The sequence below is a fragment of the Equus przewalskii genome, chromosome 26 (genome assembly GCF_037783145.1).
Source record: "Equus przewalskii isolate Varuska chromosome 26, EquPr2, whole genome shotgun sequence".
Classification (NCBI taxonomy): domain Eukaryota; kingdom Metazoa; phylum Chordata; class Mammalia; order Perissodactyla; family Equidae; genus Equus; species Equus przewalskii.
The window spans coordinates 28,705,008-28,732,957 of NC_091856.1; the positions used below are offsets into that span (position 1 = coordinate 28,705,008).

Consider the following 27,950-nt stretch of genomic DNA (forward strand, 5'->3'; position numbering starts at 1 on the left):
CTTCTCTGCCTTCTGCTATGCTACTCGTCTTTGAAATTCCAGCTCTACCAGGAAGAGTTTCTTGACAGCTGTGCTGGAAACGCATTCTGCCTATGGCATATCTTTGGCATTTGAAAGATTTATTTCACTTATTTGGGACTTGTTGAGTTGTGAATTATTTTTCTTGTGGCCACATGTTTAAGTTCTACAATGAAACTGTAAACCTCTGAGAAAAAACAATATATGTGCCTATATTTTCAGTTCACTGAGGGTAGAGATCTTGCATCACAGTCATTCATTCACGTAAGATCTATTTACTGGGTGCTCCTTGCTGTGCGGCAGCAAAGCCCAGTAGAACAAGCATAAGTTTTGGAGTAAGACTTGGATTAGACTCCAGCTGTGTCACTACTGTATAACTTTGAACAAGGTATGTAACCTCTCTTAGTTCCACTTAGGTACCTCTAAGTATGCTAATAGTTAGCCAGAAGGGATATACAGACTTCTGTTTACACAAATCTTTCTGTCCTGTAATGATGCTGTTAAGTCTCTGTTACACTTGAGATTAGTGGTTCTCAAGGGATGAGGGGAGGGTTTGTGGTACCACCTGCTGGGGAGTGTTTTGTCATATGAGGGGAAGGGTTGGACTGTCAATGCCTGAAGGATGCTGCTGGTGTTCAGAACCCAGGGGCCAGGAAAGCTAAATGTCCCATAATGCAAGGGGCAATCATACAATACAAACTGTTCTGGTCAAAATGGTGAAAGAAACATATCATTGAGAAATACTACAGTCAATAAAAATATTATTATTGGTCATCTTTATAGTCTCGGAATTTAGCACAGGCCTAGAGTAGGAGGGCAATAAATGTATGCTGGAGAAACAATAACAAAAAAGAATTGTAATGAAATCATTTATGCGCTTTAGAGCAAACTGGATTAGAACCAGGGATGTCAAAGGGACAACCCTGGCCACGTCAACTATGATGGTTAACGTTTTCTCATGCTCGAAGTCCATCATGTGGTACTTTAAGACATATCTGATGGTGTCGTTTGAGAATTCCTCTCAGGACAATACTGACCTCTTCTGCTAAGCAACCCTTGTTCCGTTGCATGGCTACTTCCATGTGAATGCAGCCTGGCTAGACCAGGGACTAAGGCAATGTGGACTGCATGAGAAACAGAAATTTCACCAGCCATCCTGAGGCGGAAATTTCCGACAGAATTAGTTTTTACCCCATTCATGAATCCCAGGAACCTGGCTCCGCTTCTAGTACTCTACTTACCTTTTGCAAATCAACAGAAAGCTGCTGAATGAATGCTTGGAGCTCTTGTTCCTTTTGCTCCAGGGCTGTGATCTTATTTTCTGCACCTGTTTTTGAAGCTGTCACATGATCTCTTCATTGAAAGAAAGGAGACAATGAACACATTTGGATATCTCACCTAAGACATTCTTCCACAGGTAAAATACAGATGGTTCTGTATATGTAAGGGCTGTAAACATTAGCCACGTGAAGATTATCAATGGGGAAGACTCCTTGGCTCTCTCTAAAGAGGAAGGTCAAAGAAGAAAAATTCCACCCAGGTTTAAGCAAGAAGTCCTGATCTGCCTTTGGTTCCTCAGCAGCTTAGGAACTGAAAGATAGTGATTGCTTGGCAGGGTGGAGGGGTTCTGAGCCTAGGCAGGTGAAGGGGCACGAGGGTTTGGGGGTTAGAGGGTCTGGCGCCCTAGGTAGGTAAGGACAAGTCCAGAAGCCTTTGGCAGAAGTGAGATCAGAAAGCGCTGCGATGAGCAGTGGGGAAAGGCGGGTGGGCTGCAGCCAGAGCTACACTAACACCCCTTCCCACGGCCCCACAGACCAAGAAGGACCTCTGCTCTTCCAGCGTCGAGCAGCGTCTCTGCAGCTCCTCCAGCTTCCGGCTTAAGTCCGATGACATCCGACTGGAGGTCATCAACTCCTCCTGGGTGCAACTAAGTTCTCTGGTTCGCGCCTCCAACTCTTGCTCCATTTTCCCCAGACTTTCTTCTTTCTTTAAAAGCTGATACAAAGATACAAAGTTTCACTAGGCCACTACTAAGACATACACTTAAAAAAGGTGTCTAGACCAATAAGCCAAACTTTTATAACATTTTTGTGAGCTTACAGGGGAGCTTATGTGCTTAGCAGTTTAAAAAGAAAGAAAAAGGAAATAGATTTCAAACAGCACTTTTCCATTTTAATAAATTGAAAAACACACAAATATGATTAATATCAAAGAGTGCTAAGGTGTGTTTATCAACAATTAGTGATGACTAGCAAAATCAGAGTCATTACTCATCTCTTCAGGATTTAGCTACGGAAACAAAAATGCGCACCATGTGCTTTACTTTACTCAGTTCCTGCTGCTGGAAGCCCTCTAATTCATCCATTTCATCTCTCCTTTGGAAAAGATTCAAACTCTGGCTCTTCATTTCCTGTAACTGAGCTGTCAGAAACCTTTTCTCCTATGTGGAAGAAGAGGATATCAACTCAGGCAACTAGGACATTAGAAATCCATGTTATGTGAGCAGAATTCTTAATAAAAGAAAATTTTAAGGAAATCTCTTATCAGCAGACAATAATACTTTGATAATGGAAAGCTTTACGGTAATTATTTACACAATTACCTACAAATTCTTTAAGTTAAAAGTACACATGTTTTAAATCATAGTTGTGAATAAGGGGAACAAGGGGAACAATTACTTAACACTTTAAAGTTCTGAAGTTTGATCAGCAATTTCAGATATCCATTTTACACGTCTATTCTCAGCACCATACTGAACTGGCTGAATAACAAGAATAACTGGAGGAAGACCAAATACCCTTTGAAAATTAGACACATTTAAGTAGAACTTGCTTCAGTTAGCAACTGTCAGCAAGTCAAGGAAAATTAGACATAACTTGTGTTAGCAGGTTATAATTTACTCAACGATAGCTTCCCAAGACGCATTCTGTTAAAGGCAAACTCTGCTGTTGCAGTTTCCAATTCTTGATTGAAAAGAAATTAAAAGAGCCTAAAAATAACACTTCCGAAAATCACAGTGGCTTCAAAGACCTACATAGATGTCTCATCACTCTTTTCCAGTCTAAAATATCTTCCAACCCCTCCTTTGAGTGGAAAAAAAAAAACAGAGAAAATCCCCTTGGTGAACTCAAGTGAGTTTTATTTGGTTTTGTTCTATATGGATCTCCCTTTACCATAATTTTATTTTATCTTTTTGGTGAGGAAGACTGGCCCTGAGTGAACATCTGTTGCCAATCTTCCTGTTTTTGCTGAGGGAGATTGTCGCTGAGCTAACATCTGTGCCAGTCCTCCTCTATTTTGTATGTGGAATGTCCCCACAGCTTGGCTTGATGAGTGGTGTGTAGGTCTGCACCCAGGATCCAAACCTGTGAACCCTGAAGCAGAGCATGTGAACTTAACCACTACGTCACAGGGACAGCCCTGCTTTACCATAATTCTAAAAGATAAAAAAATAGATAAATGAGAATTTCAACTGCTACAATCTTTTTTTCTTTCTTTTTTTTTCCTCTCCAAATCCCCCCAGTATACAGTTGTATATATATATTGTTTTAGTTGTGGGTCCTTCTGGTTGTAGCATGTGGGATGCTGCCTCAGCATGGCCTGACGAGCGGTGCCATGTCTGTGCACAGGATCCAAACTGGTGAAACCCTAGGTCACCAAAGTGGAGCGCATGAACTTAACCACTCGGCCACAGGGCCGGCCCCAGCTACAATCTTAAGAGTTTCCTCTAAGACAAGAAAACTTTAACCTAACCCATACCTCCATATTTAAGAAGAACATCATCAACACCACATGTTTAAAGATTTTTTTTTTTAAGGAAGATTAGCTCTGAGCTAACATCTGCTGCCAATCCTCCTCTTTTTGCTGAGGAAGACTGGCCCTCAGCGCACATCTGTGCCTATCTTCCTCTACTTTATATGTGGGACGCCTACCACAGCATGGCTTGCCAAGTGGCACCATTTCCGCACCAGGGATCCAAACCCGCAAACCCCAGGCTGCTGAAGCAGAACGTGCACACCTAACCGCTGCGCCACTGGGCCAGCCCCTAAAGATTTTTTTTTTAAAGCAAAAGTTTCTTTGGGAGATAGCTTGACTTTTCTCTAATTCTTTCCTTACATAAACATGTTACAGTATTCTGATAGCTTGATAATCAGATTTCTACAGAATACACAAAGAAAAATGCTAGTTTAACTTGGTGTTTTACTACAAGAATGGAGCAATAATAAAACTCATCTGTTTAATAAAATTAACAGTAAATATATTTTGCAACTGAATATATCAATCTAAGAAATAATTTTTCTACCATAAAGGGTAATTTAGGAGTAGTAAGCATATAATTCAGGCTGAAGTAGCTGACTATTGATTATTTTCAATTAAAATGTTTTTCTACTTGTAGGCTTGAAATTCCATCTTCCTGTTCATGTCTAGGAGCCAGAATCATATTGCATAAGGCACCTACACAGTGCCACACAAGCTATGGAACTAGAATAATCAACGCTCCTCCTCTGTGTCTAGTCAAGAGGCCCTCTTATCTGCTCAGTGCTGAGCCTTGAGGACTGCTCTCCTTCCCCACTGCCTCCTCAAAGAGTATTCCTGACGTTACTACCGTGTCAATCAGGGCCCTAGCAGGATACAGACTCAATTTAGGCATTTTGAGCAGAGTTTAACAGAGACTTTTTAAAGCTGTGGGTGGGGTAAGAAAACCTAAAAGAGATAATTTGCTAGTAACAGTTGAACAGGAAGGGACAAAGGGATGAAGAGGTTACAAGAAACCCAGGGACAGAAACTATGTCAGAGAGCAAACCAAAGGTCCAACTGAAGCTGTGACCTTTAGCCATGGGACGCAACTAAATGGAAGGGATCCCACATCAAGATGAATAAACATCCCAAACACACTCTTCCACATATAGTTCTTTGGGTGTCCTCACTGGTGGAAGCCAATCAGAAGCCGGAGGGCCGTGGAGCCCTGCTGATGCAGTCCCTGTCAGCCTTCAGGCACCCAGAGAAAGGGAAGAGAGGGGCTGAGAGTACATCATGAAGGGCAAACAAAAGATACCCAGCACGCCCACCAAGAAAGGGGAAGACACGAGCTTTTCAAGTCACTGTCTAATCATCCAGTGTCCTGCTTCCAAGAGAGGGCACAGCAATCAACACACTGGGTACTGGAGAAACCATTTTCTGAGCCCCTGAGAAGAGGCCAACATTGATAAGGAGATAAAAATAAAGATGAACTAACCTTTTCAAGCTGATCCATTTTTTCTGACCATTCCTAAAACAAAATAATAAAAAGTACAGTTTCCAGGGAGAGTATCAGTAATACCAAGATTTTCCAAAAACAAAACAATCTAACTCCCCCCCAAAAGCAACCAACAAACCAACCAACCAAAACAGCAAATTAAAAAATCCCATAAAGTTGGCCTAATATTAAGAAAGACAAGAGTCCTAAAAGAAGAAGAAAGTGAACTTAACATAAAATTCTAGAACACAAATATAAGCCTGCAGACTTTTACTAAGCTGTATCTGCTGTTCTGATGCAGCTTTTCAGCCCATTCCTGAGGGCTTTTCCATGAGTACTATTATTTTTTTCCTGCGAGTGGGCAGTCGGGACCAGCCAAGTTGATAACTCTGCAATTGATGTTCAGAAATTAATTTACTGAAAGGGGGGGCTCCAAAGCCCATGATAATTATTTTCCTTCTCATTTTAACAATATCCTTTCTGCAATTTGGCAGAAGTTAGAGGAAAAGGCATCATGCCCCTTATTCACAAATCACAGAACAGGGGAAAAAATAACCATTGGTTCAAAAGGCCAAGGCCATATCCCACTTGCCTACAATCAGAATCCATTAATTTTAGGTTATTTCTTCATTCAGATACACTCATACCATAGTTATCCACTAAGTATTGGTGAATGAGTTTCTTCCTGGCCAGTAAATATCCCAGCTGACTAATTTACTTTGTAAAACAGGTCAACCAACTACCTCATCTACTGTGGATGAAATAAACTATGCATTTTCTTAAATGAAATGTAATATAATAAACTGACCCTGTCTTAATAAATCAAGATTGCCATTGTAGCATCTTGATGCTTACCTTAAATTTAAAATGTCATTGAATAAAATATACTTCATAATTATTGTAACTGCCAGTAAAAGTATCATTTTTCTTTCTTATTGTCATTCATTCAGCATCTTTCAATGGATGGTACTATCGAGATTATAGGAGTTCCCCTATGTCTAGCTAGCTGCAGTTGAAAAAACTTAGAACAGAACTATGTACATCATGGGTGCTGGCCAGTTTGACAGCATCTTCTCCACTATAAAAGGCAAGCGTGTTGGGACTAGGCTTTGAGACGGGTTTTTAGAGGGCAGAGAACCTTTTCCTTACTTGGGACTCGCCACCACATTACGGACACACTAGTTCCCCTCTCCATTTTACAAAGCTACTCTTACATTCTGGACACATTTCATGACTATAACTGTAAAGTTTCTTGATAATTTCCCACCCTAAGGCCAAATGAAGTCTCTAGCAACTGATACATCATTCCTTTTCTCCTAGGTTGTAAATATTTTCTACTAAGTTTATGTCATGATTTTTTAAGTCATGTCACTAAGTGAAATCTTTCCACCAGTCTTGGGCAGTGCCACATATAAAATACCTGGTCCTTTCTGGCTAATGCCAAAGCCAGTCCTTCTGCCATTTTGGCTCTGTTGGCTTGGAATGTCTCATTCTGCTCTTGAAATTTCCGCATGGAAGCTGTTAACAAAGAGGCTCTATTTGAGATGTGGAAATATTTCAGAAACAGCATGACAAATAGCCCACGTAATTACTTTATAACTGTCACCTAACAAAAAAGGTCAAGGTCACATAAGTGGATTATGAGACTGGGAAAAATCAGATCCATCTCGACTTCCACAGAATCTGTTGGCCTTAGTAATAGACCACAGTTTTTTGTTTGTTTCCTGTTGTTTTTGTTTTTTGGTAATAGTCAAGAATATACATTTAGGAAGATGCCAAAAGGTAACTTTTTAAATGGAACAATGATAAAACGCTGAGTTAGGAAGGTCGCCAGAAGACATCAATGCTGTTGCTAAGTGATGGCTACTGCCATCTGGTATAAGTGGGGGAAAATAGATCATGCCCCTTATTCACCACTTTATCAGAATTAAAAAATAAATAAATCAAAACAAAAAAAATCTTTCTTTCACTTTGTTTTCCTTAAATAATTTTTTTAGCATATATTATATCAAGAAAAAATAACTTTCTACTACCGTTAGCATCTTTCTCAGATTGAACCCAAAGGAGAACATATGATTTAGGGTAGACTAAACAAAATACATGTTCTATTGTTGGAGGAGTGATGACAGAGATTTCCCCCAGTTACTGAACAGAGCAGCAATGAAGCCATAGCTAGAATCAAAGTCTCATGATCTAGGCCCAAGGGCTGGGTACTAGATTTTACCAAAATCTCAGGGCAGCCAAAAAACTGGTCAACTGGATGAAGACAAGCAGATACATATAACGACCTTCTCCTAAGAATGCCCATAGGCAACATAAAGATGAGCTGCATGTTTATAAATATCAGACAAATGTTATAGCAACCTGATTGAGAAGTATACTACTTATAAAATAAAGATTTGAGCTACGACAAAGGACAAATTTAACCATACGCCATTGTTTCATTTTAAAAAACTAAACCCTGAAAAGATTGAAAAAAAGCAGGAAAAAAATACGTACAATCCTGGTGTTTTTCTAACGCAATTTCAAGCTTCTCTTTTATCTTCTGCAAGTTTCGGACCTGTTCAGCATAGTCTTGGGTGAGGAGGGTGACGCACATACCAGGAATGGACAAACATCAGGAAAGGAAGTTAATTCAACAAAAAAATGAGTGAAAATGATGACGATTTTCTCAACCTGAAAACCATTCCTGTTAAGGAAAGCTAGGCAGACAGCCTCCCATTAACAATGAACAACACAGGCAAACAAGTATAGTACAAACCAACCACAGTGTACATGGTGAATACAAACAGGCAGGTTTGTTTAGCCTTCATAGAGAACAATTCGACCCGGTCTGACCATCAGCAATGTCCTGCTATGAAAACCAGTACTACCTCAGGACTTAATTTCAAATCTCAGTTCTCACGTCCCCTTCCAGTCTCAGCAGTAGGAGAGATCAGAGGGAGCTCCCTCAACAGCTCACTTACAGTCCATTCACCTGAGTAACAGTGGATAGGGCAATAGCAAACACCTTACCACAGCATCGCCTTTACCAGGAAAGTACTTCATTCTCTAGAACAGTCAGCTTCCTTTCTACATAAGAACTGAGCTGCCTATGCCATATTAAAAGTGAAAGTCAGAATTAATTACCTAGGTAGCCAAAGAAGATAGTATGGTATAGTGGAAAAGGAGACAGGCTTTAGTTCAAATCCCAACTCTGTCACTTTTTAGCTGGGAGACATTACGCAAATTCTTGATCCTAAGTATTAGTTTCTTCATTTATCAAATGATGACTAACGGTACCTACTTCAAAGGATGCACTAGATAAACTGTGTTTTATACGCCGTAATTAGTTAATGAGCTGGGTGTTTTATGTGCCTTAAGCAAATGGCACAGAGAGCTCGAGAAAGGTAGCTGCCATTGTCGTTGTTCACCCTGAGCCTGCAGCAACACTCAGGACAGAAGTAGGATCAGTAAACGTCAGTTCTCCTCCCTGTCCCTTCTCTAAATCAAGCCCAAACTACCCTTCCTTCTGTATTAGTGAAGCTATATATTATTTTATAGTTTTCTCCTCAATATTAAAGAAACACAAAAAGTTATTTCACCTCTGTTAATGAGACTATTTACAGGTAGGGGTAGCGGGATAGTAACAACAGAGTTTAAAGTAGACTTCAGTTAAGAGTATGGACTCGAGCATCATGCAAATCTGGGTTTGGATCCCAGCTCTACCACCTACTACTTGTGTGACCTTAACCTCGCTATAAATGAGGCTCTAGTGAGGAGAGAATGAATAATGGACTAACAGGTCGCTGTGACCTACACTATGGACCTTTGGTAACTACACGAACACAAAAATTTCACATACAATTTGGTGAATTTTTTAGTTTACTGCTTTTACTCCAATAAAATGGGCATAAAGCCAAGGGACAAAAAGAAACATAGAAGTCATTGACCACTTCACAAGATGAAGCTTTCAAAATGTATCCACCGGCAGACACCAAAATAAGCACTCACAACTCTGTGGCAAACATGCCCTGCTCAGGCAAAGGACATAACGGGAGGTGTGTGAATTATAACTGCACACCAAAGACATAATGAGCCTTACAGCTTTTATACAGGTGTTGAGCTGGAAATATCACTGAAAAGTGGCCCAAAGACCCAGAATGATACTTACACAGGTGATATGTAGCTGGAGCAAGTGGCAATGTAGCACCAAACCCTCTCTGGTGCTGAAGAATCCAACATCTATGGGCCACTCCCTGTAAATACTGTCCCCTACCCCTCTTGGCCTGAAAGCAAGCTATGATAACGGGTGAAAGATGGTCAGATCTATTCTACATATACTTTTAATACCTTTCATATCCATGACTAGAAACCTCAGGAGCAGAAAAACATATGTATTTTTTTTTAACTTTAAAACTCAGTTTCGAATTTACACTATTGAGTACACTAACAAAAGAGGCGAACAAAGGGGATACAGATTGCTCCTTTTTGACTAAGAAGATCAAACGATGTCAAAACAACTATAAGGTTACGCTACATGGCTGTGTTATAGGGAGAGAGGGTCAGGCAAGGCGAGTTTCCTCTGTGTCCCTTTATGAGTTCTTGGACATACCAGAAAGTCTGGCCTCTAATTTCCGTATCTGTTCGTTCCTCCTCAAAAGCTGGGACGAAAGGTCTTCTCTGGAGCTGCTTCCATCGGAGGCCTGTTGAGACAGACACCAAGAGAGGTCACAGTCATCCATGGGTTTTCAGCAACGAGGCCCACTACTGAGCCAGAAAGTGACAATGCTATTTTAGGTTTGGTTACACTTTAATTAACTGTGATCATTGAAAAGCTTCTTAACGTACCTGGGCCCTAGTTCTCTACCTGTAAAGCAGAAGCATCACTATCTCCATCTATAATGTAAAAGAGATAGAAGATGCTAAACAGATAAACTATGTGTGTGTGTATACACACTATTGGAATAAACGGTGGTAAACAAATCCATTATGATTGTATTACACCAAGTACATAATACAGAAAATAAACCTTCAGTGATAAAAAAGGAAATCACTTTATTTTTCCAAAGGTAAAGTCCAAGGATAAGGGGGGAAGGTTTATAGCAAGGAATCAAAGGCTGGTCTGTGATGAAGAATCTATCACTGACATTGACAGTCTCAGTATCTTCATCTATAAACAAAAGGATGCCCATCTAAAGCTCTAAAATGCATCAAAGACTTCAGCAGATAATACACATTCAATAAATCAACATATTAATGAGATATCAATTTTCCCCAACAATATAGAATATTTTAAAACACATGGGTACTACTATTACTTTGGGCACTGCTTACTAGTGCTAAGAAATAATGCTTTATTTTTTTAAGGTTTTTTTTTTTTTTTTTTTTTTTTGGTGAAGAAGATTGGCCCTGAGCTGACATTTGTTGCCAATCTTTCTCTCTTTTTTTTTCCCTCCCCAAAGCCCCAGTACATAGTTATATATCCTAGTGATAGGTCTTTCTAGTTCTTTTATGTGGGACACTGCCACAGCATGGCTTTATGAGCGACGTGTACATCCACACCCAGGATCTGAATCAGCAAACCCTGGGCTGCTGAAGTGGAGTGCATGAACTTAACCACTTGGCCATGGGGCCGGCCCCAATAACTCACTTTGTCTTTGTTCTTTCAACTATAACATTTTTAAAAATACAGAAGAGTAGGGAGAACGGTTTAAGGAACATTCTCCATCTACTTTAACAATTGCTGACATCTTCCCATATTTGCTTCATCAATTTTTATTTTACTAAAGTACTTCAAACAACAGACATCATGACATTTCATCCTAGATACTTTGATAAACATTTCTAAAATATAAGGACATTTTCCTTTATAACCACAATGCCATTATCAAACCTAACAAAATTAAAAATATTATCTAATATCCAGTCTTTAGTCATGTTTCCCCATTTCATTCCCCAAATGTTTTCAAAGGTGGTTAACAATTCACTCTAAATACTCATTCACCCATCCAGCCACCCGCCCAATCCAGCATTTATGGAGACTCAGGAGAATGCATAGTTAAGAGGGAGTCTCTGGAGGCGGAAGGGCTGGGTTAAAGTCCCATCCTCACCAGTTATAAACTCTAAGAACTTGGGCCAATCAGCTACCTTCTCTGTACACTGGTTTCCCCATACGTAAACTGTGACAACAAACATGATCGATGTCACAGAGCTGCGGTGAGGACTAAATAAATCAATACTGGCCAAGTCCCTAAGACAGAGCCTGGCACATAATTAGTTTTAATACAACTTGTCTATTATTAGCAGGAGTTATGACTATTACTGTCAGTGAGACATCCTATTCTCAGCATTGTGCTAAGCACTGGGAATAGTGGTGATACAAAGTTCCTACCTAAAACAGCAGCAGCTGCAGCAACTGCTAGTTATGAAATGCTTGTTAAGAGCCAAGAACTATGCTAAGTGTTTTATATACTATGCGGAAAAGAGTCAACATTACAGGCCTGAGACTGCTATCCTTGGGAAGTCCTGCTAGTAAGGTTAGTCCCAGGCTGGCCTATGGAAACTTAGATTTTGCAAGGGTTCCCACCATTTCTGATAAGAATGACTCATAGTACCTACACTGTTTTGCTTCTGGGAGTCTGGAATTTTGGAAATGCCAGGCAGAGGGTGCCTACGTGATGAGCCTCCAGTAAGATCCCTGGCACTGCGTCTCTAATGAGCTTCCCTGGTAGACGTCTCACATGTGTTGTCACAATGCACTGCTGGGGGAATTATGTGTGTCCTCTGTAACTCCGCTAGGAGAGGACTCTTGGAAGCTTGTGCCTGGTTTCCTCCAGGCTTTACCCCCCACGCCTTTTCCCTTTTCTGGTTATGCCTGGTATCCTTTCCCTGTAATAAATGACAACAGTGAGTAAAACTATGCTGAGTCCTGTGAGTCCTCCTAGTGAATATTCAAACCTAAGGGTGAACCTTGGGGACCCCCAACACACATTCTTTAATAAAGACATGTACAGTTCCTATGCCCATTTTACAGATGTGGAAACTAAGGCATAGAAAAGTGAAGGAATTTGCCAAAAGTCACACAATAACGATGAAGTAGGGAATCAAATCCAGGTCCAAATCTACAAGCTGACCTGAGTTTCATGAAGCTCTTAGTTTAGTGGGAGAGACACACCAGCAAATCATCAACACCAATGCAGTGTAACAGGTGCTGATACAGAGGTAAGTAGGAGACTAGGGACCAAACTCAGCCAGGAGGGATGACGGGTAGAGAGGGTGAGAGGGGCAGGTTGGGTCAAGGGGGCTTCCTGGAAGTAACATGTGAGCTGAATCTTTAAGGACGCACAAAAGTCTGTGAGAGGAATGCAAGCGTGAAAGGAGGAGACAGGAGACACTCCAGAGAGGAACCAGCACATGCAAACATTTGTAGGCATGAAGGAATGTTGTCCATTCCAGGAAGTGCAATAAGTTCAACAGAGCTGGAGCACAAGGTGTAGGAAAGGAGTGTGAGATGAGGCTGGATAGGTAAACGGGGACAAGACACAGAGTTTACCATTATACTATAATAACGAGTTTGCACTTCATCCTGAAGATGAGAGGGAGGCCATTGAGCAATTTTAAGCATTGGAGAGACATGAACAGATCCGTTCTGGGGAGTTATTGGAGGCAGGGCACCCAGAGAGGCTACCACAGTTGTCCAAGAAAGAGAGACAGTCTGACATAAAATGGAAGTAAATGTACTACTAGTAAGTAGAGTGGAGAGCGAAAGTCTGAGACATTTAGGAGATGGAAGCCGAAAAACTTGCTGGCTGATTGCACATCAGGAAGGGAAGGAGGGAAGAGTCTAAAACTCCAGGGCTCCTTGGTGGTGACTTGAGGGATGAAGGTGCACAGGTGGAAATGGAGTTAATGAACTCAGTTTTGTTCGTTTCAGAATTTGAGATACCAGAGGAAAGGCATCTGGTTAGAGAAATACATGCAGTGGGATATAAGGGCCTGGAGATAGAGAGTGAGGATCAGAATACATATATAGCAGGTTCAAAGAGATTATCTTACAAGTCTCAAAGCAAAACATTTCCTGAATTCAGGCCAATCTATCTGGAACACACTGGAGATGAGAGACTTCATTTAGCAAGTCAGCATGAAGGGAAAGCAGGTACTTCTGCCGAGAACTCAGCATTAAAGCTACATCCTTCAGCCTGGTGATCAAATGCGCATTTCTATTTCCTGTTAAATATAGGAGTCAATGATAATTTAGATCTCGTAATCTTATTGTTCGACCCCCATAACCTAATAGCTTCTGCCAGGTAATCTGACCTGGGACAGGAAGCATAAGAAAGGAGAAGGAAGACTCATCTGACCATGGAAACAATTCAAGTGTCTGTCACCAGGAGAAGACAGAGATAAATTGTGGCCTTTTCAGATGCTGGAATCTCATACAGCAGTAAAAATAAATGAACCACAGCTTCATGTAACAAAGATGCATTCTAGAAACATGTTGATTAAAAAATAAAAAACAGTAAGCCCAAGAAGACTATAGTGTACTATTTTTATGAAGTTCAAAAATAAGCAGCATTAAACAATAAATTGTTTATGAGTAGATACATATTTGGTAGGATATACTAAAAAGCAAGGGAATGATAAACAAAATTTAGGACAGTGGTGATCTGGAAGGGAGGGAGGGACGGGAATTGGGGAGAAGCATACAGGTGACTTCAACAATATCAATAACATTCTAGTTTTTTGATAGGTGACAAATTAAGTATTCATTTTGTTTTTATGCTTTACACTTTAAGTTCACATCACATACATTCTTGTACATATATAAAGCATTATAAATCATTTTTAAAAAGTTATCTGACGTTAAAAGGACCCTGTCATCCACCAAAGACACACTTTTAGTCCTATGTGTGACATTTACCTAACAAGGCAGCATCCTCATCTTTTGAAATCTTTTCCACTACAAAGGTACTGTACAAATAAGGGACACACTGCAGTCACCGATGCCATCTTTTCATCAACTTTCCCAATAAAATAGTTCACTCTGGCTAACTCCACACAACTCACAGACCTTGTTAAGCAACAGTGACTTAAAGTATATTTGTCTGCAGAGACAACGGGCTGAGGCATTTTGAGAAATGAAATGTAAAAGAAGAGGCACAAGGTATATAGATGGAAAAAGAGGACAAGAGGACAATGCAGAGAATATGGAAAGAGACTTGCAGAAAAATAAAGAAAAAAAACAGAGGAGCACTTCAGAGTAACAATCATCATATATAAACTACAAATAATCTTGCAATTTTAAAAGAATACTTATCGGAAGGATTCCTTGAAATATTATTTTTGAAATGTACTGAGACTGTACCAAATATTAAAAACTTTAGAAGATACTTACAAAGTCATCTCCTGAGTCAGCTCCCATGGAGGCAACCGATTCCTTGCTCACCGACCGTGGGATCCTAGTAGCACCTCCTGGCCTCTGGGAGACAGCAGTCTCTTCTGCAATTTTCTTCTTTAGTTTTGCAAACATTTTTGCTGCGTGGCTATTCTTCACGGATGACCAACTCTTAAACCACCACAGCACGTCTTATGCCAGCAAGCAGGAATTGAGAGACAGGTGCCTAAAAAGTTCCAGACATCCAAGCAAGCTGCATTTCCACTTTAATGTGGGCCAAGGGCTTACGGCAACACGGTATCTATAAATCAGGTGAAAGAGAGCTCTAAGTCAAACACCGGAGAGATTTCACATCTGAGTTGCTATGTTAAGCTTCGGGTTTCAAAATTAAGTTTCATAATTTTACATGTACACTCAATAGGACACAACTACTAAACATTTCAAAAGCACTCAGGTGCTTCATATGCACACACAGAAGAGGAAATCCGACCTTGAGAAGGTGAAAGAACCCGCCAAAGATTGTGTGGCGAAGTGGCAGGACTGGTATTTGAACACAGGACTCTGACTCACAAGTCCCTATTTTTTTTTATTACATCAAGGTGGCTATGGCATATAACTTCCCAGGGCAAACATTAACATCACCTAACACTTCTGAATCCTTCCCTCAATAATACTAAGTTTAACTACAAGTTAGTCTTTTTTTTTTTAAATGAAGATAAAAACATGTAACTCAATACGGGGAAAAGGTGTGATGTTCTAACATTCCAAGACCGTTTGCAATCAGCTGTTCATTGGAGAAAGCTGATAACCTAGAAAAAAACAGGCAAGACGGACAACTATATTATATAAGCTAATAGCCTCAAACATTTCCTGGAAACGCTGTGTGGTTCTCTTTAAGGGTGATTAAAATGACCTCAAATCAGCTTCTTTTGTTTAGAATGTTTTAAATGATATTCAACACGAGATTCAAACGTCTTTTCTTCCCAATGGTGTATGAAACACTAATATTCTGGTTCCAACCTTAACTTTTCATGTTTTGTGGAGGATATCTAAGCATCTGCTCTAAGATCTACAAATGACGGCTCACCGCTTCAGATCACCCATGTAAGTCTGCACAATTCTTCAAAAACTTTACTGTAAACCACCTACTCACCTGGCTTATCTACTAGATTTAAAACAGCTTGGAGATCAAAGCATTCTGTCCTGCATGAAGACAAAGATAAAATGCATCGGATATTTCCTTTCAACTGTAAGGCCAAAATGTTGCAGTGTCGCGGGGCGGGAGGAGGGGGTGGAAGAGGAAGGGCGGAGGATTAAGGGAGGAGGTAAGAAAACCTGTCACTGCCACAATCCTCAGTGGGCTACCTTCCCTCACCCTGATCTCCTTTGCATTTGTGATCTGCCTAAGAGCTGCAGTTACAGACACAAAAATTGGAATCTCTCATTGCAGTAGGCGCCCACACTCACTTTGACTTGGGAGCCCTGGGCAAAACAACTTGAACAAGATTAAGGTTCCCCAGGGCCAGCATTTATTTCTCAGTTGATTCTGACAGTCACACATTGTTTGTTCACCCGGCCAGACCCTGGGCTGTCTAGTCACAGAGCCTTGACTCGCACTAAGAAAGTTGCTGAGAGAAAGGATGGCTGGGTCGGGTAAAAGACAGCTGCCTGACGCCCAGGGAGGCAGGCAAGTACCTGCCACGGCAGTCTGGACCCCACTCAGGCTCCTTCCAGACCTGCCCGTGCTTGGACCGTCAAAGGAGGGAAAGATCCAACGTCTCTCCCATTTGACAGCAGGGAAACTGAGACCCAGACAAGAGGAGGGACTTGTCCAAGGTCGCGCAGGGGGGAATCCCGGAACCCAGGGCTCCAGACTCCCAGGCCGGCAGCCCGCCTCCGTCCCCACCCCAGCCCTTTCAGCTCCCGGGACCGCCCCCCGCCTTAGGTCTTGGGCAACCCCGTCCTGGCCGCTTTCGGGGCAGACCGAGGCCACCGGAAGGATGAGGGGCCTGCCCGCGTCTCCGGCCCCCACCCGCGCACCTGCCGCTCTCTGGGCAGCCGGCAGAGCCCCGCCTCCGGGGCCTCTCGTGAGTGCCGGCCCGCGTCACCAGCCCCCACGGCCGGCCGAGAGCGGAGCAGCGACCCGGAACCGCACTTGCACCAGCGCGCCGGAAGTGGCTGCGCGCGGAGCACGTCCGCCGCGCGCATGCGCCCGCTTGCGGTTCCTGCGGCCGGCGGCGCGAGCCTCGGGGTGGCGGTTGGGCTGCGACGGCTGCGGGGCGCGAGCGCCGACGGGGCGCTCACCTAGGCCGGCTTGCCACGTCAGCGAACGGCCCGACCCGCGAAGGATGACTGGGTGGCTGAAGCCTTTCTAGCTTCCTCTTGTCTTTAAGGAGGCGGTGCGGAGCTGGGGAAGTGGGAGGAGCCTCATGGCAAAAGGGGAAGAGCCCAGTAGGTGCCGTGGGGCCCTCGTGTGCCGCGTGGATAGAAACCCCGGGCCGCGGTTGCGCTGTGCCCGCCGGGAGCTTCCATTCTCCCCGCATCCCCGTCCCGCTGCATCCTGCACAGCCGCCTCGTCACTGTGTAGCAGGCGATCACTGCACGTCCCTGCCTCCCTCCTCACATGGAAGTCTGTGGCTCCCGGAACTAGTCCTGGGACTTCGCGCCTCGTGACTAGTGGTTTAATGCTTGTGCCCACGACCTCATATAGGTTCTACGTTTTATATCGCAACCCAGGACACACATAACGTCCCACTGAAAGAAAAGTTTCCAGAATCATAGCCTGATTATATAGTGCACTCCCGATATGTGGCATTTCTTTTAAAAACTCTGGCGGCAGCCCACCACATTCATTTCACTATCCACGAGTGGTCCTTCAAGTTTTGACATATGAAAAAAGTCCAGAGGGGAAAAACCGCCTCGTTTAAAGCTACAGCGCAAATTAGTAGCCTACGTCGGGCGTCCGGACTCCTCAGTGCCAACCAAACCAGACGGTCCACACTGAAATTGCTCTTCTTGCCCCAGCCCCAATGCCAGCCTTCACCCTCCTCTGAAACAATGCCTCCCTCCGCGTGTCCCAGTTCTGACCACCGGGGGCAGGGCAGGGAAACACCAAGACCAGGAGCCAGAAGAAATTCACAAACTAGAAGGATAAGCATCGAACCCACAACCCAAAGACAGTGTCTGGGGTTTTATCTGAAAGATACAAACCCTAACAGTTTAGCACTTACGTTGTCAGCAATTCGGAAGAAGTACCAAAAACTTTAAGCAAATAATGTTTATTTTTATATTGATGATACACTTAATATATACGTAGATTCAAGATACAAAATTCATTTACAAGAGTTCACACCTGATGAATGTAGTCACATTCCTAGAGAACATTTATCAATGCAAAAATGTCTTCCATACATTGACAACAAAAATCAAATATTCTGTAACCTTGTTATTCAATAAACATCAAAACAACATTTAACTTTCCAGCCTCTAGTATCTAAGTGCCCTCAAGGTGGCAGGCACCATGTAACAGAAGAAAACATTGGAAAGACAAGGGCCTACTGAGTCTCTCTGCAGAATCACAGTGTTTACTCTGAAATTTTTAGTGAAGTAGTTAGTGAAAAGGCTTGCTATCCTTTATGACAAATCACATATCATACAAGAGTCAAAAGTGATGAACTCAAGAAAATAAAATGTTTCAATAACTTCTCAATTTCTAAAATCTATGAAATATTAACCATAACAGACAAAGCAGTAAAAGGCTGCTGACAAGGAAGAAAACGGGAAAACACCCTTAAAAGTATGTATGGCTTAAGCAATTTAGAAACACAACAGACAAGACTTTTACAATACCACGAAAGTTCAAGTCAAATGATGTTGACAATATAAGTTTCCCCCTTAGTCACTGGTAGTAAATAGCCCCTTCAAAATTTATTCTACTGATAACACATATAAAACTAATGAATCCAAATGTTTTGCTGTCTCACAGAGCTGAGTTGATGGATTTTGTTCTAAAGTATTAACCCACAACACCCAAAATTTAATACAAATGAGCAACAAGACTATGTCTCAAGGATTACAGTGATTTGTGAATAGCTAGATAGGCAACCAATTAGCTTCATATTTGCACGACAGATTAGCAGCACTTGGATAAGAACTGTTACATGAAAATTATTGTGCTTCAATCTCTTGAGGAGAGCTAATAAATATAACTCTATAATCCCTATAGTGTTACAATTCTATAACATTTCAGTTACAGACGAGCACAATTTTTTAAGTATTTCACACCACAAGAAAATCAAGTAATTATATTCTCCAAATGTAATTTCTGCTATGATTGAAACAAGTGCATTTCTGCCTAATATCCATAATATAGACAATAGGTTCACCATTATTTTCAGGGAAAAAGATCAAACATAACTTATTTTAACTCTTATTTGATTATCTTAACCTTTAGTGATGATGTGAATAAAGAAAAAGGATATTCAACCTTACAGTGGAAATTGCTGAGAGAAAATAATAACGTGGCCTGAAATAACAATAATCTTTAGAGCAAAGTATAAAATTATTTATAACTGCTTATCTGATTCCATGATTAATGAAATTACTATTTGTACTGGTGCTACACAATGAAGATAACCTATTTATCTACTTGTAAACTCTACTATGAAAATGTTAGGACGTTGTATCTGCCTTTCCTATTATCTAAGACCTTTCTACCTCAACTGGGAGAAGCCTCCAAAATAGAAGACTCTGATTGTTGAACAGCAAGGTTTATTAAAAACAAAAAACGGTTGGAGAACTAGCCATATGGTCTATGTGGCAAAAGGAATGTACCCAGATAACTATAAAAAGCCATGAACACAAAGCCCTAAAATATTTTGCTGAACCGTTAAAAGTTCTTTCTGATAAGATAAAGAAATTAGTTAAAAACAAACAAACAAACAACTAATTCTTCAGGAAACAGTAATAAAAATTCTTATTGCCCTAAAACATTTTAAGCAGTTTTTCCTGTAGATTTTTAGTACATCACAACATATATTTATAACTTATTAAAAAAATCAGTAACATGCAAAGAAGGGTAGGAATAAGATTTTTAAAAATACAGTGGTTATTTCTCTATGGTTTGGAAGTATTTATTTGGGGATTATCATATATGATCATTTCACATTTTATAGACTGTACAGATTTGACATTTGAGAAAACTTCCGGGTGAAATTGTAATGTTTACAAATCTTAATTTTCAATCATGGACAAGTGGACATTCACAACAGCTTTAAAAGAGAAAAGAATATTAGTGATAGAAGATAAAATTTTAAATATTGTTTACTGCAGATCTAGAAAGGCTAGCTATAATTCCCTATCTCATTCTGAAAGTGATATAATCACTTGGTCCATTAACTTTCATTCCATAAGCCCATCAGAAAAGGAAAAATCTGAACCCTGAAATTACCAATGTCTCAATAAACAATACTACACCTCAAAAGATGATTGTCTTAGGAGATAGCCTGGAATTGTCCACCAAAATAGGAAAATATTTCCAACGTATAGTCCGTTCTATGACCAAATTCAGGCTTTATGATTAAATGAAGCTGGAGTGCAGAATTAATATAATTTACTTCAAACTATTAAAAATTCTGCATCTACTGTTCAAATATGTTTTAAAAAATCATAGTGCTTAGCGAAGTTTGATAACTAATTTAAAATATAACTTTAAAAAAAAAAAAACCACAGAAGAAATTAACAAAATATTTTAAAATTAAGAAATGGTACTTCAATAAATGATTAAGTAACAATGTTATGCAGAAATGGAATTCTTCTCAAAAGCCAATATTAAACCAAACTAAGAAGTGAAAAATACCAATTTTAGCATAAGAAAACATTTCATATCTACAGAATTCCAAAGGAAATATTTCTATGGTACCAACAAATTAATTATACTTAATTTAATAGATTTATCTTTACCCAATTAAGGGCATGTCCCCCTACATCATCCTGACACCCTTCCCCCTTCAGTAGGTGACTGATTCCATTCACACATCAATTATTATTCCTTAAACACAAGGCATGCTTAATATGTCTCGGTGTTACAAAAACTCAGTGAAGCTGGGACACAGTGTAATATTATGTTTTGATCATCTAGGGACACAGTGTAATATTATGTTTTGATCATCTAGGGACACAGTGTAATATTATGTTTTGATCATCTAGGGACACAGTGTAATATTATGTTTTGATCATCTAGATTGAGGAAGATGAACTGCCTTTAAAAAAAATTTTTTTTTTTCAGGTAAAGTGGCAGAGTATCCAGGAAAGAACCAGAGGTATAGCACGAATAAGTATCGAGTATCAATGTCTAAGAGGACAGGAGAATGGGGCGAAAGGGCTTGGTTTTCTAAGCAATTCTTATCTTGTTTAACTGCAAAGTAACTGGCTTTACAACTGTTAGAGGTCAGACTCACAATGTCAATCTCATCTACTGCACTTTTTATTGCTGCTAAGCTCCTCGAATCAATGTCCACATTAAGCCTGAGTCAGTTCCACGAATTCCAAACAGCACAACATCTGCTCTGCTACTCTCCCATTGCAATAAATGGTTTGGTTACTAAAACAACAGAACATCAGACACCATGGACACTTTCACTGATTTTTCAGAAACGGTACATTACCAAATTTAATATTTAAGAAAAAGGCTATTATAACTTTATTTTAAACTTAGTGTAATTGAAGTGTTATGAATACTTTGCTGTTTTCTTAAAAATACAGTGAAGAGGCAAATGTAACATTTTTGGGGTAGTAAAATTGACTCCTAACTAACTTCTCTTTAAGATAATTTACTGTCGGATCACATAGATTTACTCTTCTGAAGAATAATGGGGTAAACAGTTGCTCTGCAGTTATATTTTATCATGCAAAAATAACCTCTACTTAATTTCTGCAGTGAATGTATTCAAATGCATATCAAACATCTCCTACACTCTTCCATGCAAATAAACATGCCCAGTAAAGACAGGAGTAACTCAACATTGATACTCTGATATTTCATAGGTTCACAAGTTGGCACTGCATATACTTACTATCCTTTTATCCTCCCCCACCGTCATCTTTGGTAGAGGTTTGATGGCCCAGATTTTATAGCACACCATGCACCTAATATTAAGAATCCTATTTCATGTGTGAATATATCATCAATTTGCAGAACAAAAGTGGTCTCACAGAGACAAATAAATACAACGGGAGGCATTTTATTCACTGGAAGCATATTCTCAGATGAGCATACTCATCTTCGATATGCAACACCAATAAGAAAAATCAATAGTCGGAAATGCCAACACAGGACTAAATTAATCACAGCTGCTGCAAATATACAGATTAACAACCTCCTGTCCCACATTAAATTCCACCCCACCTAGGTAAAGCCTTTCCCTAGCTAATGCCCCTTTTTCTGCCTCACAGAGACAGACATAAAATGAGACACATCAGTAAAAAAAAAAAAAAAAAAAATTGTCCCAAAATTAAAATTCAGTATTAGGTATTGAAATTGCAACTAGGAACATATTTCCCAATTTAAAGGACATTTTCCTATCTATTTTGAAATGTGATCAAAGTAGTTTTTTCCACAGTCCCTTGATTCTCAATATAACTACTACTCAGTAATAATACTTAACAAGAGGTCAAGAAAATAAAGGACTAATATAGCTTAAGAACCTGCTGGTGTCTCAGTTTCACATACTTAGGTTTTTCAGGTTTATATCACTAATTTATCCTCAGTTTAAATGAAAATTGGCAGATGATTTTAAAGCTAAGAATATCCAGCTTTCTGTTAAGATCTTCATAGCCTAATTTCAACTCCAAAGTAGCCCATTTTACCCAAACACAAGCCCCTCAAAATAGAGGCTTATGAATGAGATACAGTCACAACCTAATTAACAGCAGCATGAACAATGCCACTATGATGTCCTCACAGAACTTAAATAAATTCAGCCCACAATGGGTATGGGTATATAATATACACATACTGTATCACTGCATACCAGTATATTTACAAATATGTACATATATACAAAAAGTATACACAGAGATTGCATTGAGCATCACAAAATATACACATGCCATTACAAATAAAATAAAGATTTCAAATAAATAAGGTCAACAAAAGAGCCCTCAACGTAAATACCCTTTATATTCTCCAAACACACACACAGGAACATATACACCCAAAATATCACCAGGAGATTCATACCATTCGTATTCATATCAAATCTTTTTACTCACTTAGGGTGGGGAGGTGGTTCTGAATCACTGGCAGTAGCCAAGTTTGCAGACCTTGGTACCTCACTCTATTTCCAGTCCAGAATGTTCTCTGTATATCCGGCTGATTACAAGTCTCCGTGGATAACTAAGCACAAGATTTTTCAACTGAGTCCAAACCCCTTCTAAGAGACAGAAAGTTACTAAGTCACAAAGGTCAGAGATTGAACTTAAAGAATGCTAAAGAAAGCTCCATAGTGATATATAAATCAGCCTTGTAGCTTTTTTCCTTCACCTCAATGAAACTCAGTTCCATTGTCACCTAGTATGTTTCAGGGAATTCTAGCACAAGAAGAAAACAAAGGGCAGTAGCCACAAGTGAGGAAAAAATAAAACCCAGACTCTGTATCAGGAAAATTTCAGTCCTGACTAGACTGCATTTGGCTTTTATAATCTCAAAACATTTCAACTTGGTAAAAATAGAAAGGGTACAATAAATTCTATGTGCTTTGACGGGTTTTGAGAGCACCACTTCCTAGGAGGAAAACACACACACACACACACACACACACACACACACACAACGAAGAATATATCCTGGCTAAAACCAAAGATAAAATGTCTCGCTTGTGGATTTTTTTATAATTAATAAAGAAAAATTTGCTAGAGCTGACTTACTGGTTTCAATATTTGCTATATTAAAAAAATATCATAACCTTTGTGCCAAAATATAAATCTCTAATTCTTTCTTTTCTCATTCATTATAGAAAGCAGCCTGAGCTGCCAGAAAGACTGAGCTGAGATCAGGAGATGTGAGTTTTAGTTGTAGCTCTATCACTACAAAGAATCTGACAGCTTTTTGGGGTCTCAGCTTTCTCTTCTGTAAAATAGGGGTAGTTGCTTGACTAACTTTGGAAATACATGGATAAAGAAAGAGAAAATAATTCCATTGTGCTTAGTTTTGCTTTGTGTATGACCGACTTCTTGCAACCTTATACTTTCTGTTTTGTTTACAATGATTCTTCAGGGAGGTGAGAGACTGTGTATCAGAATCTCCAGGGGGAGTTTGTGCAATTTGAAAACAAACAAGTGCTCAATCCCATTGCTTTGCTTTGTTCTTAGTTCCAATATTTAAATTTCTATAAGTTCTAAAAATAAATAAATAAAGGGCTTAACATTTTTACATTTATAAAGGGGAGCGGTACCCACTGAAAAATGAGACTCTTTGCCACTGCCATCTTGAGCCCATTGGGTGATTGTCCTTTTACGTCTCTTCCTCCTTGACTAAAGTAATGCCTTAAAATGTAGAAGCTGGGTGATGGGTACAAGAGGGTTCATTAAACTCTGTGTATGTTTAAAACTTTCATAATAAAAAGTAGAAAAAAGAAAGAAAAGACAAAGAAATATGAAGTGTTTGCACAAAGGTGATCTTCTCAATAAGGCTTACCCTGATCACTCATTTCAACATTGTTCTTTGCCCAAAAATAAACAAAAAATTTCCCTTACCATTCTCTCTATTTTCTTCATACTCCTTACAACTTTCTAACATAATGTACTTATTTATTACATTTACTGCCTTACTCCTCCCACTAGAATGTAATCTTCATGAAGACAAAGACCTTTCAGTTACTTTGTTTGCTTCCTCAATGCCCAGAACAAAATCTGGCGCATAGTTGTTGTTCAATAGAAGCTTTTTGGAGGCATGAGTGAAACAGTTTAGAATTTTCTAGCAGCTTTTCTCTCAAGATCATTTCAGTTCACTTCAGATTTTTAAGTACCAGTAAGGAATTACACTACTATTAGCTTAAGGAGCAATGTCATCACCTAAACCCTAATGGGATTTCTAAGACCCCTTGTTCTCAAACATGTTTCTAATCACAAAAGCTCTAATTTCTGCAGGAGATTCTCTCTCTGAACTAGTTTCTACAACTCAGTGGGACCCAGTATTTTCTTGGCCAAAAACTAGGTAAATATGATCTAGGAAGAAAATGTTAGATACACTTAAAATCAGGGAAACTAGATTTTCAGGTGGCAAGGGTGGGGAAATCACTTATCTTTCAGAACCAAGAGTTCAAATTACAGAACCATAGAATTGGTTAGGACCTCGGGCCAACACCTGCATTTTACAGAGGAGAGTGCTAAAAAGCAGAGACGTGAAGACACTAGTCAAAGGGCATAAAGCCAGTTACCAGGAAAGCCAGGATTAGAACTCAGGTCTCCTACTTCTCAGACCAGTGTTCTTTACGCTAAACAGGTGAGGACAAAGCTCAGGATGAGAAATATTATTTTACGCATCAGAGAACATGAAAACATGTGCTGTTAGGAACACTACTGGCACAGAACTTCAGGGGTACTGAAAAAAGGTCACACAATTAAGGATAGTCTATTGCTGTAGTCCAGTGACTTCTGTTACCAAAGGAAAGCTACAAAGTTTATTAAGGTATTGAAATGAAAGGAAAGCAGTCTTTATCTGATAATGAAAAACAACCCAGAGCAAAGAAAATCTCTCTCCAGGGTAACTTTTCCAAAGCTTTTTGAAATAATGTTTAAAAGAACAAACAAAAATAATTAAAAAAATGAAACACCACAAAGTCCCCCAAACCAAAGAATAACTTCAAGACTTCAGATGAAAAATCAGCAAATTGGAACAGGTAGATGAGTAACTTAGACCCAAATAATGCTCTGTGCCAGAAATGAAAACGAGGTGAAAAACTGTACAGTAAAATTTCCCCAGGGACACAGGAAAGAGGCACCAAAAGCAGTCACTTCATTTCCCCTGGGACTGCCAGAGGTAGAACGTGAGCCTGCACAGAAAACTAGCTAGAAGGGCTTTTGATTCATAGATTTCTGAATCTGAATGCTGTGGAGTCCAAAGAAGGAAAATAAACATCATAGCTAGTGCCTGTGAAATTATGAAGGGGAAGACAGGGAAGAAAAACACAAAAAACTTTACATTATACACTGAGTCCTACTTAAAATAATAAAAAACTTGTGCATGAATATAAAATATTAAATACAAGGAGTTTTAAAAAATCTTATTTCCCAACTGACAATGCAAAAGCAACTTCCATTTTAGGTTAAATAACAACTCAGTTACCTTCAACTAAAATTAATAACATCTCTGACCTTGAAGTCTCATAAATTTGAACTAGGTGAAAAGATTACAACCTCTGTACCGTACGCCACCGACTTCAATCTAGATAGTCTTTAAACTTGATCTCATGAATTAAGAGTTTAAATAGAATTCCTACTGGAAACACTGTATTATGAAACTGACAATCTGATGTTTTGACTTAAATATTTAAAAGTTGTTCTTTTTCATTTCTAGCATTCAAAGACTATAAAGAAAATAAAATATGCAAACATATCTCGCGATAACACAGGACTCACACATTCCAAACGGATATTTATCATCTCAAGACCCCAGTTAAAGATTTACTTTCAGATCAAATCACTTCTATACGGTTTCTGAAATTTTGACAGTATTTAAACAAATCAAATGAACTGTCAACAACTGTCTCGATTATGCTTCAAAGAATCACACGTTTCTACCTACTAACTTGGAATGAAAAGAAATATTATGGAAGGACTCTGTTCCTGATTTTTGGTAGTCCATGCTGGCTAGTTTCATCTTTGTGTACAATTACATATTTTCCAAATCCACACATTTAAGGTCCAAGTTGGATTTTCCTCATTATACAAAAATAAATGATTTACTCTTCTCAGGGTGAGAATAGTGACTACTGGAGTGCAGGATTAGATGTTGGAAGTAAGTATCCACACCTCAAAACCAAAAAATAAAAATTCCAAGATTAATCGAGTTTTTTAAAACACCTGAAAGATTGTATTTTAAAACAGTTACCCTAAAAGTTTGAACAATTTTTTCAGTTTCTTTTTAAAATGGTGGTCCTAAATTAAAAAATAAAAACTAAGTAACACCACTGTGTGTCTGTCATCCCATTAGAAAACTGCACCATTTAAAATCTGTGGCAAATGAAAACTTGTTTTGACAAGAGAATTTTTGTTTTAATAGTCATCTATGGTATTCTCCAGGAACACGTTTCGAACGTCCAGGATGGAGGCTAATTCCAAAATGTGCTTCTGGAGATGGGGGTTCTCCACAGTCTCGTCCCTTGGCAGTTGTGGATATGATTCTGGATAGTTTCTTGTTTCCTGGTAAGCAAAGAAGAGAAAAGTCACGTTTTATAGTTTAATGAAAAAAAATTATGCACACTAATAATATTACTGTTAACATTAACAGTATTAAGGAGTAACTTAATATGTATTTTTCTCCTTCGTATCGGTATGGTTCTTATTGGTAATATATTTGTTGAACATGTGAAATTGCTGACATTGACCATTTTAACCTTAAAAAATGACAATTTCATATGGTTCAACCTAATATATTAATTTAGTGACTTATTTCACAAATATTTACTGGGGCCTATCATTGCTGGGCATGATGCTATATTGTGGAAACCATATAATTCCTACTTGCAGGGGGAAAAATCCTAGCATATATAGAATTTAAACAAGTACTTGTTAAATGAATGAATAAACAGATGTTGCAGTGGAAATTAAAATGAGAGAAAAGACATGAGAAACACTGAAAAGGTCAAATTAACAGGCCCTGGCAATTAATTATAGGAGAGGGAGGCGTCAAAGATGACTGTAAGATTTCAGGAAAGGATGTCTCCAGCGAAGAGTTGGAAGCTACTGAGGGAAAAAGAGAAGTAAAGGAAGACATAATTTGGGGATAATATAAAGCTTCAGGTTTTAGGTATATTTTATTTGAGGTAATAGGGTAATACAAACAGAACTGCCCCTCAACCAGAATTTGAAAATTCAGGGCTGTATCTCAGAACATAGGTTTGAGCTGTATAGGTAAATACTGATATAATCTGCATGGGGATAAACATTAAAGCCATGAAAATAAATGAGATTTCTAAGAATATTAGTAAAGAGAGTGAAAAAAAGAATCCCTAAAAAAGGAGATGAAAGATCAGGGGGAAAAAGGGACAGAAAAGGAATAGTCAAAGAAAAAAAAATTGTAATCACATGGAAGCAAAAGAA

General features: G+C 39.3%; 2 protein-coding genes across 14 annotated transcripts in view; both read right to left on the bottom strand.

The window, feature by feature from the left end:
* The window catches only part of GOLGA1 (golgin A1), a 47,659-nt gene extending 30,351 nt beyond the window's left edge, over window positions 1–17,308 (bottom strand). For 3 of the 10 annotated variants that reach the window (XR_011533583.1, XM_070596461.1, XM_008528400.2), the window contains exons 1-10: window positions 16,671–17,020; window positions 15,784–15,833; window positions 14,631–14,931; window positions 9,849–9,939; window positions 7,754–7,828; window positions 6,675–6,772; window positions 5,255–5,287; window positions 2,330–2,458; window positions 1,844–2,013; window positions 1,260–1,371 (exon numbers count right to left, since the gene is read on the bottom strand). Coding sequence is in view for 9 of the 10 variants with exons in the window: in XM_070596461.1 (XP_070452562.1) it covers window positions 1,260–1,371; window positions 1,844–2,013; window positions 2,330–2,458; window positions 5,255–5,287; window positions 6,675–6,772; window positions 7,754–7,828; window positions 9,849–9,939; window positions 14,631–14,765 (843 nt within the window). In the remaining variant the exon portion in view is untranslated. Of the gene's footprint in view, window positions 1–1,259; window positions 1,372–1,843; window positions 2,014–2,329; window positions 2,459–5,254; window positions 5,288–6,674; window positions 6,773–7,753; window positions 7,829–9,848; window positions 9,940–14,630; window positions 14,932–15,783; window positions 15,834–16,325 lie in introns of all 10 variants that reach the window. The other 7 variants (XM_070596459.1, XM_008528401.2, XM_070596464.1 and 4 more) reach the window with 7 other exon arrangements.
* Window positions 17,309–17,892: 584 nt separating this feature from the next.
* Window positions 17,893–27,950, bottom strand: part of SCAI (suppressor of cancer cell invasion) — a 143,459-nt gene continuing 133,401 nt past the window's right edge. For 3 of the 4 annotated variants that reach the window (XM_070596467.1, XM_070596466.1, XM_070596468.1), the window contains one exon: window positions 17,893–27,050. In XM_070596467.1, coding sequence (XP_070452568.1) covers window positions 26,904–27,050 — 147 coding nt within the window. In that variant the 3' untranslated portion in view covers window positions 17,893–26,903. The remainder of the gene's footprint in view (window positions 27,051–27,950) is intronic. The other variant, XR_011533584.1, reaches the window with a different exon arrangement.